Genomic DNA, 12,413 nt, shown 5'->3' on the forward strand with positions numbered 1-12,413 from the left:
TCGGTACATAGTAAATGATTAAAACTTTACGAATCGTTTTTATTTTGCCTACATACAATTCGCATCCTCTATCAATTTACATCATCTTGCCTCCTCGGCCCATTGGCTGGTGTCGCTCTTGGCGCTTACGTCTTCGAAGTGTTTGATCGTTCACTGTGAAAACATTAAGAAAATATATACTGCACATATAAAAAATATTGTCTTATATGTGTAGTATAATGCATTAATTTTATTTTATATATAGAAACTTTTTTAACTCTGCCCGATGGGCACTAAGAAGACCTCTTTTAGCAAGCCCATTATGGGTTCGACTAGGCCCACAATGGGCCGGCCGGGTGGTGCGAGACGGATCCCGACATATTCAAACCGGACTACCGTCGAAAAATTTTTGGGAATTTTTCAATCGATCAGGATTTGATCCCGGATCCCCAGAGCGATAGGCTACCACCTTGATCGCACGGCCATCCGGCCGTTGGTCAATACTTTAGAAGCAATAGATCGTGGTCAAAATCTAGAACCTATTTTTTTAAGATCAGCAATTAGCCTTGTGTAATTGGGTCTTACTTAATTTTATTCTGTTTACGAGTTTATTTTTCACTTTAAGCATTTTAAGCGAGGAAGAGTTTGCTTCGAAGGAAAATTGAATTCTGATCGATATATTTTCAGCTCACCCTCCGAATGAATGTTATTCTCCCTTTTATGTATTTTATAAGTTTCAATTTTTTAAAATAATAAATAATTTTTACAAATAAGATCGATTAGTTATAATAATCAATTCTGAATATTTGATTTGAATCGATTCATAAAACCGTATTTAGCAAACCGAATGAATTCTCTTTTCATTTCATTTTGTTATATTGCACGAACTTAACATAATATTAAAACTTTCCGTTTTAAATTCGTCACAATACATTAAAAAAATTTAAAATATTATATTATTGTAATAATTTTAATTTTAAAATAATTTTATTTATTTAATTTTGGGTACGAGACTATACCGTCGTCTCGTGCAGTTCACTTTCGCCATTTTGGCATTCGAGCTTTCTTTGTTTGCAGTTACGGCAAAATTCGATGTATAATGTCTCGTTATTCGAGACCTCCAAATTCTTCTTTATTTGTACGAAATGTACCAGATGGTACAAGGTAAGAATATTAATGGTGACGTATTTATAATGTCTTTTTTTTTAAATCACAATTGAAATTGCGTAATTTCATTTTTCGAATATATTAGCCTATTAGAAAAGATATCCAAGATTTCGCTCTATTTCGTGTGCGTAACGGATATTTTTTGCTTTATTATTTTGATTATTTAACTTTGTAATTAAATATAATATACAATTACCAGAATTTCTTATCAAATTTATACTAAAATGAGGCTGACAAGTCTTGTAAGTTATGAGTATTACACACTGCAAGATCCATCATATTTGTGTATTTATGATTATATTTGCTGTTTGCATCCAGATGGGGTTTCATACTATAATTGAAAAGCAAAAACTAATTATATTTCTTTTCATCAAAACAAAAAATATATGTGACAGATTGCTGAAATGGTTAACAAACTTGCAACATTTAGCATACAAGACAACAGAATTGAATCAAAGCACAGATTTAGCCCAAAGACATTTACACTGCATGATGAAAGATGGATTATAAGAAAAGGTCCTAAAAATCCCAAGCCGAGTACTCATAGTAAATTAGTGAAATTGAAAAGTATTTAGGAAAAAAAGTAAGACCAAAAAGTAGGAAGAGTGCTAAAAAATGAAAAAGCTAGCGAAAAAAAGCCTAACCTTAGAAGAATAAAATGCTACAATTGAAATTTGCAAAGGAAAGTGTAAATAAAGATTCTGGTTGTTTACCCTTACTGGTTAATGTTACCTTAGGTGCCAAGATGGTGGCTTGTCTCCAATTCCAGCAAGGAAACAGTGGGATGCACGTTCTAACCTAACCTAACCTATTCTAATAATTTGGTTGCTAATAATTATGGTAATTTATTAGAATAGGTTAGGTTAGAAAGTGCAACCCACTGTTTCCTTGCTGGATTCAGAGATGAGCTGCCATCTTGGCACCTAAGGTAACATTAACCAAATTGCTGGAAAACCGTAATCTTTAATGATGATAGTAAATTCAATCTTATGCAGTCAGATGGACATTAAATGTATAGTACTCTTCTCTAACTGTATTTACGTAATACAGAAACCTTTAAAAATGCAGCCTTTTTATTCACTTTTCCAAATGTTTTCAACCAGTTGAATGACTGTTTTCTATAGTGGAACTGACTTGAGTGCCACCTGTACGCAGTCAGAACAAACTGCTTTGGGAAAACACGTCTTTGGGTTGGATATGTACTGAAACACTGTGCTTGTTTTCTTTCTGTGATAATGAACCACAGCTTTCTGTGACACACAACCTCAAAAAATAACTGTTGTGTGGTCTGTTGTAGTGTTACCTATATTACTATGCTTAATTCCTTAATTTTACTCTTATTTTTCAAAATTGAACATATTGTAGATCTGTTTACATCATACAAATGTCCGATTGAAGCAAAAGATTCACCATTTTCAGAATGTTTAATTATTTCTATCTTTGTATCAATCGTATGAAGTTTAGGAGTCCTTAATTTCTTTTTGTTTGTATCAACACTGCAGTTTCTCCTTTTCTCACTCATTTTTATCAGTTTATAAGGATGAAAATATTTAACATAAACAAATAAATTGGCAAAACACACAACACGTTGACGCACGCTCTAATGCAAGACTGAAACTTTTGACCTCTTGCTCGGAACAACACAGTAGTGATTAGGATTCTGAGAAGTCCGCTATTGTAGGAAGTAATGTGTTCGAGAACGAAGAGCGAGCTACTGCACTTTGTAGTGTATGAGCATTCCGCGTGGAAGCAAATTTTTTTCATTATTGACAAAGATATTTAAAACTTTGAATTTTTAAAAATGTGCAAAAGTCAAGGGCTGCCTGTGTATAAAATATAATGTTTAACATGAGAATCTTCCATAAATAGATTGGAAAAAATATTTAAAAAACACTGAAAAATATAAGTTTCAGGTTTTATATTTTGCAATTGTTAACTTCTACAACAGTTATTAGCAGCCTGTATACCCTATGTGACCCCAAGACTTTAGCAGAATAATTTTCTTGCTTAAGCCATTAAGCAACCCTAATTAAGCTGATATTCATGGTGAAAAACATTTAAACTGAACTTGACCAATAAAAATATGAAAAACTATGTTACCACAGTAGTTTGCATATTATTATCATGTTATTTTATCAGTAGTACCTAGTGTATTGAAGTTATCAAATATGTTGGTACTCAGCAGGCTTAGTCTGCAACTCCATATGAAAAAATAGATGCAGCCTACTGGAAGCTGGGAATTATAATCTGCATCCAGGAAATGTTGCCCATTACTGTTCTAGATGAGTGGATGTCAGTCATCCACTCATCTAGAACAGTAATGGACATTTCCTGGATACAGATCACAAGTAAATTCCTGGCTTCTGACAAGCTGAGGTGGTAAAGATATCAGCCTATTATTCTGAAGATCCAGGATTGAATCTGGATGGGCAAAACTCCCAGAATTTTTCATGTGCCATCTATCCCAGTATGTCAGGGTGTGTGTGTGTGTCATATTTTAGCCCACAATGACCCTCACTGAGCTAGCCAAATCCTTGTTGAACATTATTAATGCCATACAGGATGGAGAGTGAAATATGAGAAACAAATAATAAATCTCTAAGCGAACTGTATAGCCAAGGCAGTAAAGACATCAGGCCACTTCTCTGGGGATTTGGGATAGAATCTGGATGAAAATTGTTGAAAATTCCCAGGAATGTTTTGGAGGATTGTCTGTCCCTCACACCATCGTACCTTGTTGTAGGCATGAAAAGACCTCCATTCTGTGCCCATGTGGTAGAAGGAATTTAAAAAAAAATGAATTATATATTATCATTACTAATATAAAAGTTGTCATCTGTATGTGTGAATTCCTTAACTCCTCAATTTTTCTCCAATTCAGATGAAATTTTGGTTATATTTGTTTTATGTTCTGGCAGAAAGTATGGACTAATTTATTTTTGCAAAATATTAGCTATAGAATAAATTTTGTAGATTTTGGATTGGTGATTGCAGTGATGTTCATGATTCAAGAGGGAAATTACCTTAAATTGCATTTTTAAATATTTTGACAAATGGTGTATTTTAAACTTACTTTGTTAAATTTAAACTTTAAAAAAAGATAGCCTCATTGTGTCACTTCTATAACAGATTTCTTTTAAAAATCTTTCCATGATGACTACCTGATGTTTTATTATCCAATCAGAAGTAACAATCTAATGAGTCCATTATTTAGAAAGTGTTATTGTACAATATGTACTGTACATCTAACTAACGTACATGTAATCAACATGAATTAAAAAGACTTGCTATTTTGTCAAAAAAAATGCCTAAGGGAAAGTATAAGAGTAAAATTGGTCAGGTAAATTCTGGTTCTAAAAGAATAAGAACAACTGAGACCCCTGAAGACTGTGAAGTCTGACTTGAGTAACATTGAGTAAGAATGGCTTTGTCAAGGGCTGCAGAAACAGTATCACAATGTCAAGCTCGACTTGAAGCTCTTCTCAATTCCTCAATCTCTGCTTCCTTATAAAAAATATTCCATACTTGATGGGAGAATTTCTAGTTATCCTATATTATTTTAAGACAAAACCCTAAAAAATTCATTAATGACAATTAATTTGATTAATGTTTAATATATTTATCAAAATATAGAATGCTTTTTTTGTATTTATAAAGAAAAATAAAGTATTTTAAGTATGATTATATTAAAAAAAATTCCTGAAATTTAAAATCTATGAAATATGCTAGTTTAAATTTTGGTAAGGTGCAAGTCAGAAATATGTTTATATAAATTTTGGCAATATTTATGTATTATTTTAATTTTGATTTGAATTAGTAATCCAAATATTTACACAAAAAATAATTAAAGTAAAGTAATTGGCCATTTATTTCTAGTTATATGAACAGAACATTGTGCACTAAAATATAGTTCTCATAAATGAATACAGTAGAAGGATTTTTCAGTGGCACCTTGGAAAAATGGGTTATATTCTTTATTAACATGTGGAATTGATGCTATTATTGAAGTGTTGCCAGTGAATAACTTACTTGATGTAGCATTAAGTTATAAGGGTAAAAATTAGGTTGTATTTTTTTTCTTTTTAAATGACATGACAAGTTTTATGGAATATTGAGTTTCTGGGGCTCTGCTGTAATTTGAAATTTATGGCATTTCCTTACGTGATGATTTTTACATACATTGGTAACACTGCTGAACAAATGCAATCTTTTTTGACATAAACTAAACACAATCTTTGATTACTACTAGAACTAACGAAACAAAATATAAATTATAGTGATATTGCAAATATTAGTAGATATAGAAATACTGTCTTCCTATATATAATTTTAAAAAAATTATATGAAGTAGTTACATATAAAATCTTTGTCCTACAAATACTTTTGTATGATAATCCTTCAATTTCATATTTAAAGTACTTGAAAGTAGACAAAATGTTTCTTCGTTGATTGAAAACTATTTTGGACACAAAGGTACTCGGTGTTTTGTAAACGGATATAGAAATGTGATAAAATAGTCAGTTTGTTTGGCAAAAACTCAAATATTAAAATGTTATTTCATGTAGTTCAACTACATGGTAATTAAAAATGTAGAATGTTTTAAGAAAATAAGCTACTCAGAGATCACTTAAAAAGAATAGTTGATTATATCGTGTGTAGCAGTTAATGATAATTATACATATAAAAAAGATTTGTTGTTCTGATGATAATCTATGATTAATATTGAAAACATGGAACATAATTTCTTATGATTTATAAACAAACTCCAGAAATATTACATTTTAAGCAATTCAGATAAAGCTGAGAATGATTATGACAAAAATTTGAGTGTTTTAAAATGAATTTTATACCAAAGCAGTAATCTCAAAGTTGTGTATAGTTTTAATTAAATTTATTCTCTGTTGTTATAACAACTGGATGTTGTCAACGTAAAGCTGTTCTTGAGAAATCTCATCGTACATTTTAGCAAATAAGATATTAATAAATTATTATAGATTTTTCAATTTTATTTTTAATATATATTTTCAAAATTCAATTATTATAAGCATAATTATTTATATAGTATGAATATAATAATTTAAAATAGACCATATTGAATGTTTGATAAAAAAATTTTAATCATTTAATTTTGCGTTAATGTAATTTATATGATGTATTATTTCATTTATGCATAGATCCTATTAATATTTTTTAGTAATGTGCGATTTTTTTATATGTATGGTTACTTTAGTTGCATTTTGAGACAGTGATACTATTTTATATATATCTTTTTGAAATACAGATATAAAATCCATTTTTATACATTTTTGAATATATACAAATTCAAAAACTTTTGTTAAGAATCAGTATTTTATAAGTAACTTATTACAGATGTTTTAATGTAAACTTTTAAATATTTATCAAATATAATGCAGAGTTCCTATATTGTATAATTTAAAGTTTATCATCATAGTATTGCATTATGATCTGTACATAGTAATTATAATATCCGGATTTTTACTATTTAGATCTGGATTGGATAAATTGAGTTGCACATTATGAAGCAATCATAAAATTTTAAAAATGTAAATACAATGTATATACAGAGTACCAAAATAATTAAAATTTTATTTTTAATTTTAGTCAGATATATTAAATATAAAATATAAAGAAAATTTTAAAGTTTAAGAATGTTCTAACTAATAGCAGATCTTGAAGTTTCTGTAAATGTAAATTTAAATAATTGATATATTAATCCAGTAAATGTGTTAATATTTAATTAAAAAAATCTAATATAGGTTAAAATATGACTTATTTTTGCCTGAAACATTTAACATTTAACATTCTTAAACACTCTAAAATTAATAGCATTAAAAACTTGTACTAGTTATTATTAATAATAACTGTTAAAAATAACCATAAATATGTATTAGTAATTAATTGTGTAAAGTATTGTAAAATAAAAATTTGTTTAAAAATAGATTATTTTAATAGATTAAAAGTTAAAGATATTTATCAATATTTCTTTTGAAAAATATTTCCTTAAACTTATTATGCAGTAATAAGTTTAACAAAATCTAATTTTAGAATGCTTTAGAAGTGATCATTAATCGATTGTATAAAATACTACAATAGGAATGGGAAGTTGTTCTATAATCTATAAATGTTCAAATCATCAGATTTTTTCAGATTGAAGAAAACATTTTATTAGTAATTACTAAGTTTTTTGTTACATTTTGTTTAATAAATACGATTCTTGTATGTTTTGATTTGTGAAAATTTTTTTCCTCCCTTCTGTTTTACTTTCACTTTGCCTTATTGGAATTTCATATATAATAGTCACTGTTTGTTATAATCACTTTGGGACTAGCATATACCTATAACAAATTAATATTTATAAATAATCAAGTTATAACATCTTGCTGTAAAAGCAATTAGATTACATCAGCAAAAATTCTAGTTTTATTGAATCGGATACAGTAAAACTTCTCTAACTCAAACGTCTGCAACTCAAATATTTTTTTTAACTCAAAGAAAATGAAGCACTTGATAGGTTCAATGGAATAGCATAGGAATTTAATGTTTCAACTTGAATTTCTTAAATCAAATTTTTTCAAAGTTGAAGTTTTTCATGGTCCCCAGACACTGATTTATGTTACTTTCAATTCTCTGAGTCAAATTTTAATATTTATTTTATCCAAAGTGATCTTAATTATTGGATTTTCGTGAAATTTTCAAACAGTATTTACTCTACAACTTTCAAACAACATAGATGTACCTGCAAAACTGTTCAATTCCATTAGTAACATTGAACATTTTGCTGAAAGGACTTACACAGGGTGTTAAAAAAACTATCAAAGATTCTTTATATAATGCAAGAGAGGTAAAAATACAAATCTATTCAGAATTGGCATTTTTTACTCTATTTTTCTTTAGCTAACTCAAATCATCTATAACTCTGAAGTTTTTCCTGTCCCTTGGAGCTTTGAGTTAGAGAAGTTTTACTGTAATTTAAAACTGTTAAACCATGTTAAAATAAATTTAATAGTTACCATATTTTTATGGCATATAAGATACAACTTTTGTTTCAAAAAATATGTATGCATCTTATATGTGAAGTTGTAGTAGGCTAATAAATTTCCCAAACTGCCTTTGTACCATATAGTACATTTGTCTAGCTCAATAAAAAGTTATTGTTTAATAAAACACTATTTTTATTATTAGCGTATGTTCCTGTTGAATTTTAATGATTTTTATTGAAAAAAAGGGATTGAGATGGAACAAATGTTAATTGTAAATGACTTCTTTTGAACTCCTCTCTTAACTCCCTGATAAATGAAATTGTGCATTCTAATTTTACTTTTTTTAACCAAAATACAGTAAGAAATTTTGGGGCTGAATGCAGAAGGTGCAGTATGGCTTAAATACACTAAAAACCATTACTACTAATCCTAAATATTCTGAGCTGAAATATTGGTGTATCTTATAAAATAAGGTAACTTAAAAAGCTTATTAATTTCTTAAATGATACACTTGTGTCTAACAGATGCATTTTTTTGTTTTTGGTTTTTTTTAATGAGCATTATGAAATCCGAGGTAATTTAGTTTTGCTATCTTTTCTAGGTTAGTTCCTCTTGCAAATTATATTCTTGTTCTTTTTCTGCTGATGATTTTTATTTTGTTTTTTTTGAAATCTTGTACAGAACTGGCGATGAAATTTTTCTGTACAGCAGCATAGGTACAAAACATGTCCAAATGTGCAAACTAGGTTTAGGAGAAATAAAAGCAATTTCAGAGAAATTTGTCATAGAAAACTATGGCAATAGCTGCAAAAATTTTAGTAACATGGAGTAGTATCTTGACTAAGCCTATAGACATTAATTGGGCAAATTTACCAAAAGGGAGAGCCTGTTTTAAAAGTGAAATTGGAATGTTCATTATCTAAGTAACTTGTTTAAGATTAAGCATTTACAGATAATATGAATGGAGAGGCAAGTGAGGGATGAATTAGTCTGGCTTACCAAATCATGATTTGAATTTTTTTGAAATACCAAAACTGAGCAAAATTGATTTCCTTTTTCAGTTTTTTTTTTGTGATCTTAAAAAGAAAATTCATTTTTATTTCAAAATCTCTTTAACACTATTTAATGGAAGAAATTTTATCAGTTTGAATTAACTGAAATGTTTGTTTCTCATTTGAAAAATTTGAAAATTAATGAACTGCACTTAAAAACTAATTGCCTTGATTAAATACCTAAATACCTAAAGTTTTATCATTTTATATACATACATTAAATAAATTTTAATATTGTAAAATTTGTTGTAAAATTAAAAAAAACAAATAGTATAAAATGGGTTTTATTAAAAAGAGAAAAGTAAGGAAAAGTCAGTCAAAACTCAAATTTATTACCTTTTTGCAAAAAAATAGATCTTTTCTTAAATAATTTTTCAGAAAAAGTTACTTGACCATTGTTGGCATACATTTTGTTTTTGGATTTTAAAAAAACCATCAATACCCCATGCTAACAATAGGTTATTCATCCATGGCATTGGTGATGATGCCATGGATGAATAACCTATTTTTAATGGCTACCATTATGCCTTATGGTATCCATTTTATTTCTAATGGTATTACATCAAGTTTATAATTGAACGTTTGTATGTATTACTCTATGGTGATGTGCTTAAATTAAAGCATTTTTCTGAGTTAAAAATTTTTAATTTATTAGTTTATTATTGTGCATTAAATTGTGGTAAGCTATTTTGTCACTTGTATGGTTTAATTAGAATATTTCAAACTATGTAGTAATTATTACTAATTGATTCATAAAATGTTTTATTTTGTCTACTGGTGTACAATAGTTCTGAAGAAATTTATATGTAAAATTTATGCTCTGGGAAAATATTCTACATTCCTATGGCAGCTTTGTTGCCTCATTTTTGGCAGTTTAGTACTTGTTGAATTTTGTGAAACCGTGTTGTATTATTCTTAGAAGTCTGGAACACAAATTCATGTTAATAACAACCACATGGCTTTTTTCCACCTTTATTTAGTTGAGTCAACTAAATAAAGGTGGAAAAAAGCCATGTGGTTGTTATTAACATGAATTTGTGTTCGAGACTTCCTTCTAGTTTAGTACTTTAAAATTTCAAGTTTATCTTTGAGGGTCAAATTTTTGCATTTCTTATTTGCTTCTTCTATTAAGCTAAGTGGCACCATATTTTAAACAGTAATGAAGAAAAGTCTTCAACAATACCTGAAAATAACAGAAAAACTTATAAAATTAATGAAGTAACAACAACTAGGAATTGAAATTTAAATCATGATACTGAACAAAGTATTGAGGATAGGATTAAAATGAATATTTAATGTGTTAAGAATAAACATCTTATGTAATTGGATGAATTTAAATTGATTCTGACCATTTTTATTAGAATGACATGGTATAATTGTTATCTACTTTTCAGTTGGCTATTATATGTTATAGGACTTATCAATTATTATTATGATAATAATAATAATAATATACAACTAATGGTAATATTCACAATTATAATAATTGACATTTACTGTAGTAAACTGCCAAATGTAATGGAAAGATATACCATATATCTCGGCGGATAAGACGATAGTTGAGTCATAAAAAATGGCCCTCAAAATCCGGAGTCGTCTTATACGACAGATATAAAAAAAAAAATTTGATTGAAATTTATATAAATTAAAACCATTATAAAAAGACAGACAAACCGTAATTATTTATCAGAAGAGAGTAGGGTATGTGCACAAAATAGAATAGCCCACAGAATGTTTTTGTGAATAGTCAGTCATTACCCGAATGCCCGAATCAGTGTGAATATTTGCAACAATCGCAAGGCAGTGCTGCCAGATGCAAGAAAATAAAATTTGTTTATTCGAAGTTTCGGGGGTTGTCTTATAGGACAGATATATGCTAAAACCATAAAACTTTGACGAAAATTTATACCTCGTCTTATCTGAAGGTCGTCTTATCCATCGAGATATATGGTAAGTTAATCACACATACAGCAAAAGCAATGAGAAATCGTTTCAAAATCAAAAAATGTTGGATTTTAAAACAATTTCTTGCCCAGGCAATGCCAGGCTCATCTGCTAGCTTGTTTATATTTTAGTTTTTTATTTGTTGTGCAACACAAAACTGATAATACAGTCAAACCTGTTTTTATGCGGTCTCTTTTTGTGCGGTTTTTTTTGCAATTTTTTTTATTTGTGTGGTATAGTTAGCGACTAGTCTCATGCGATTTGTCATGTCTCACGTTGACTTATTATAGCTAAATAAACTTATTATAGCATAAATGAACTTATTATAGTAATATTATTGCATGAATATGCAAAAAATGAAATAATTTATTTTTCAAGTCAACAAAACATCACCTGGACAAAAATATGTAAAACAGACGATAGACGAGACGATGCAGTCAAGTGCTGACATCTGTTGTCAATAAATTCTATTTTGTACGGTTTTGAGTTATTTTCTATGTGAGACTTTTTTTATGCGGTCCCTATTGACCGCATTAAAAAAATATTTTTTTAATTGTGTTGCAAAAACTATTTTTTTTATAGCCACTCGTGAAGTTTCATGCTATTTTTTTTTTTATGCGGTTCCTATCCACCGCATAAAAACAGGTTTGACTGTATTAACAGTTTTTTAAATTAAATGAACGCTTTAAGTGCATATCATCACATACATATCCAAGTATAAGTTTAATGCAATTGTATGATTGATTAATAAAAACAAAATAGAGGGAAAAAAAGTTGAAATGGAAATGCGTCCTGACAGTGCCATGGGATGGGCTATTTTTAGCATTTTTATAACAGCAATAACTAAGCTTTTATTTTGTACTGCTTACCATGCATTCTGAAAAATTATTTTAAAAATGCACAAATACAGTCGACACCCCAAGGGGAAGTGGAAATGTGTTGAGTTATTCAATATGACGACTAAAGCGAAGTTGGAAAAAAAACCCACAAAACTACAATTAGGAAAATACAATAGTGCATTATACACTAGTATAGGCTTACAATACATTGTGTCCTCCATTTACAATTACTCTGTAGATGAAAAACTGAAAAATTTGTTTAGTGTTGTTTGTTTTGAGCACTTAACTGTCTCGACTTTCTTTTTCAACGATCATGAACACCTTGAAAACATCATCTTTGCAATTGTCAGCAAGTAACGTCTAAGGATTCTTAATGCCTCTAGCGTGAGAAAATGCAAAATTGGATTCTGGTGTGGTGTTGATGTAGATTG

The 12,413-nt window shown here is 28.8% G+C and overlaps 1 protein-coding gene across 1 annotated transcript in view; it reads left to right on the forward strand.

Moving 5' to 3' along the window:
• The first annotated feature begins 984 nt into the window (after positions 1-984).
• The window catches only part of LOC136982418 (serine/arginine-rich splicing factor 12-like), a 48,762-nt gene continuing 37,333 nt past the window's right edge, over positions 985-12,413 (forward strand). Inside the window, exon 1 of the mRNA XM_067278910.1 lies at positions 985-1,143. Coding sequence (XP_067135011.1) covers positions 1,079-1,143 — 65 coding nt within the window. The 5' untranslated portion in view covers positions 985-1,078. The remainder of the gene's footprint in view (positions 1,144-12,413) is intronic.

The sequence above is a fragment of the Centruroides vittatus genome, unplaced genomic scaffold, assembly GCF_030686945.1.
Source record: "Centruroides vittatus isolate TY-2023 unplaced genomic scaffold, ASM3068694v2 contig_1168, whole genome shotgun sequence".
In the NCBI taxonomy this organism is placed as follows: domain Eukaryota; kingdom Metazoa; phylum Arthropoda; class Arachnida; order Scorpiones; family Buthidae; genus Centruroides; species Centruroides vittatus.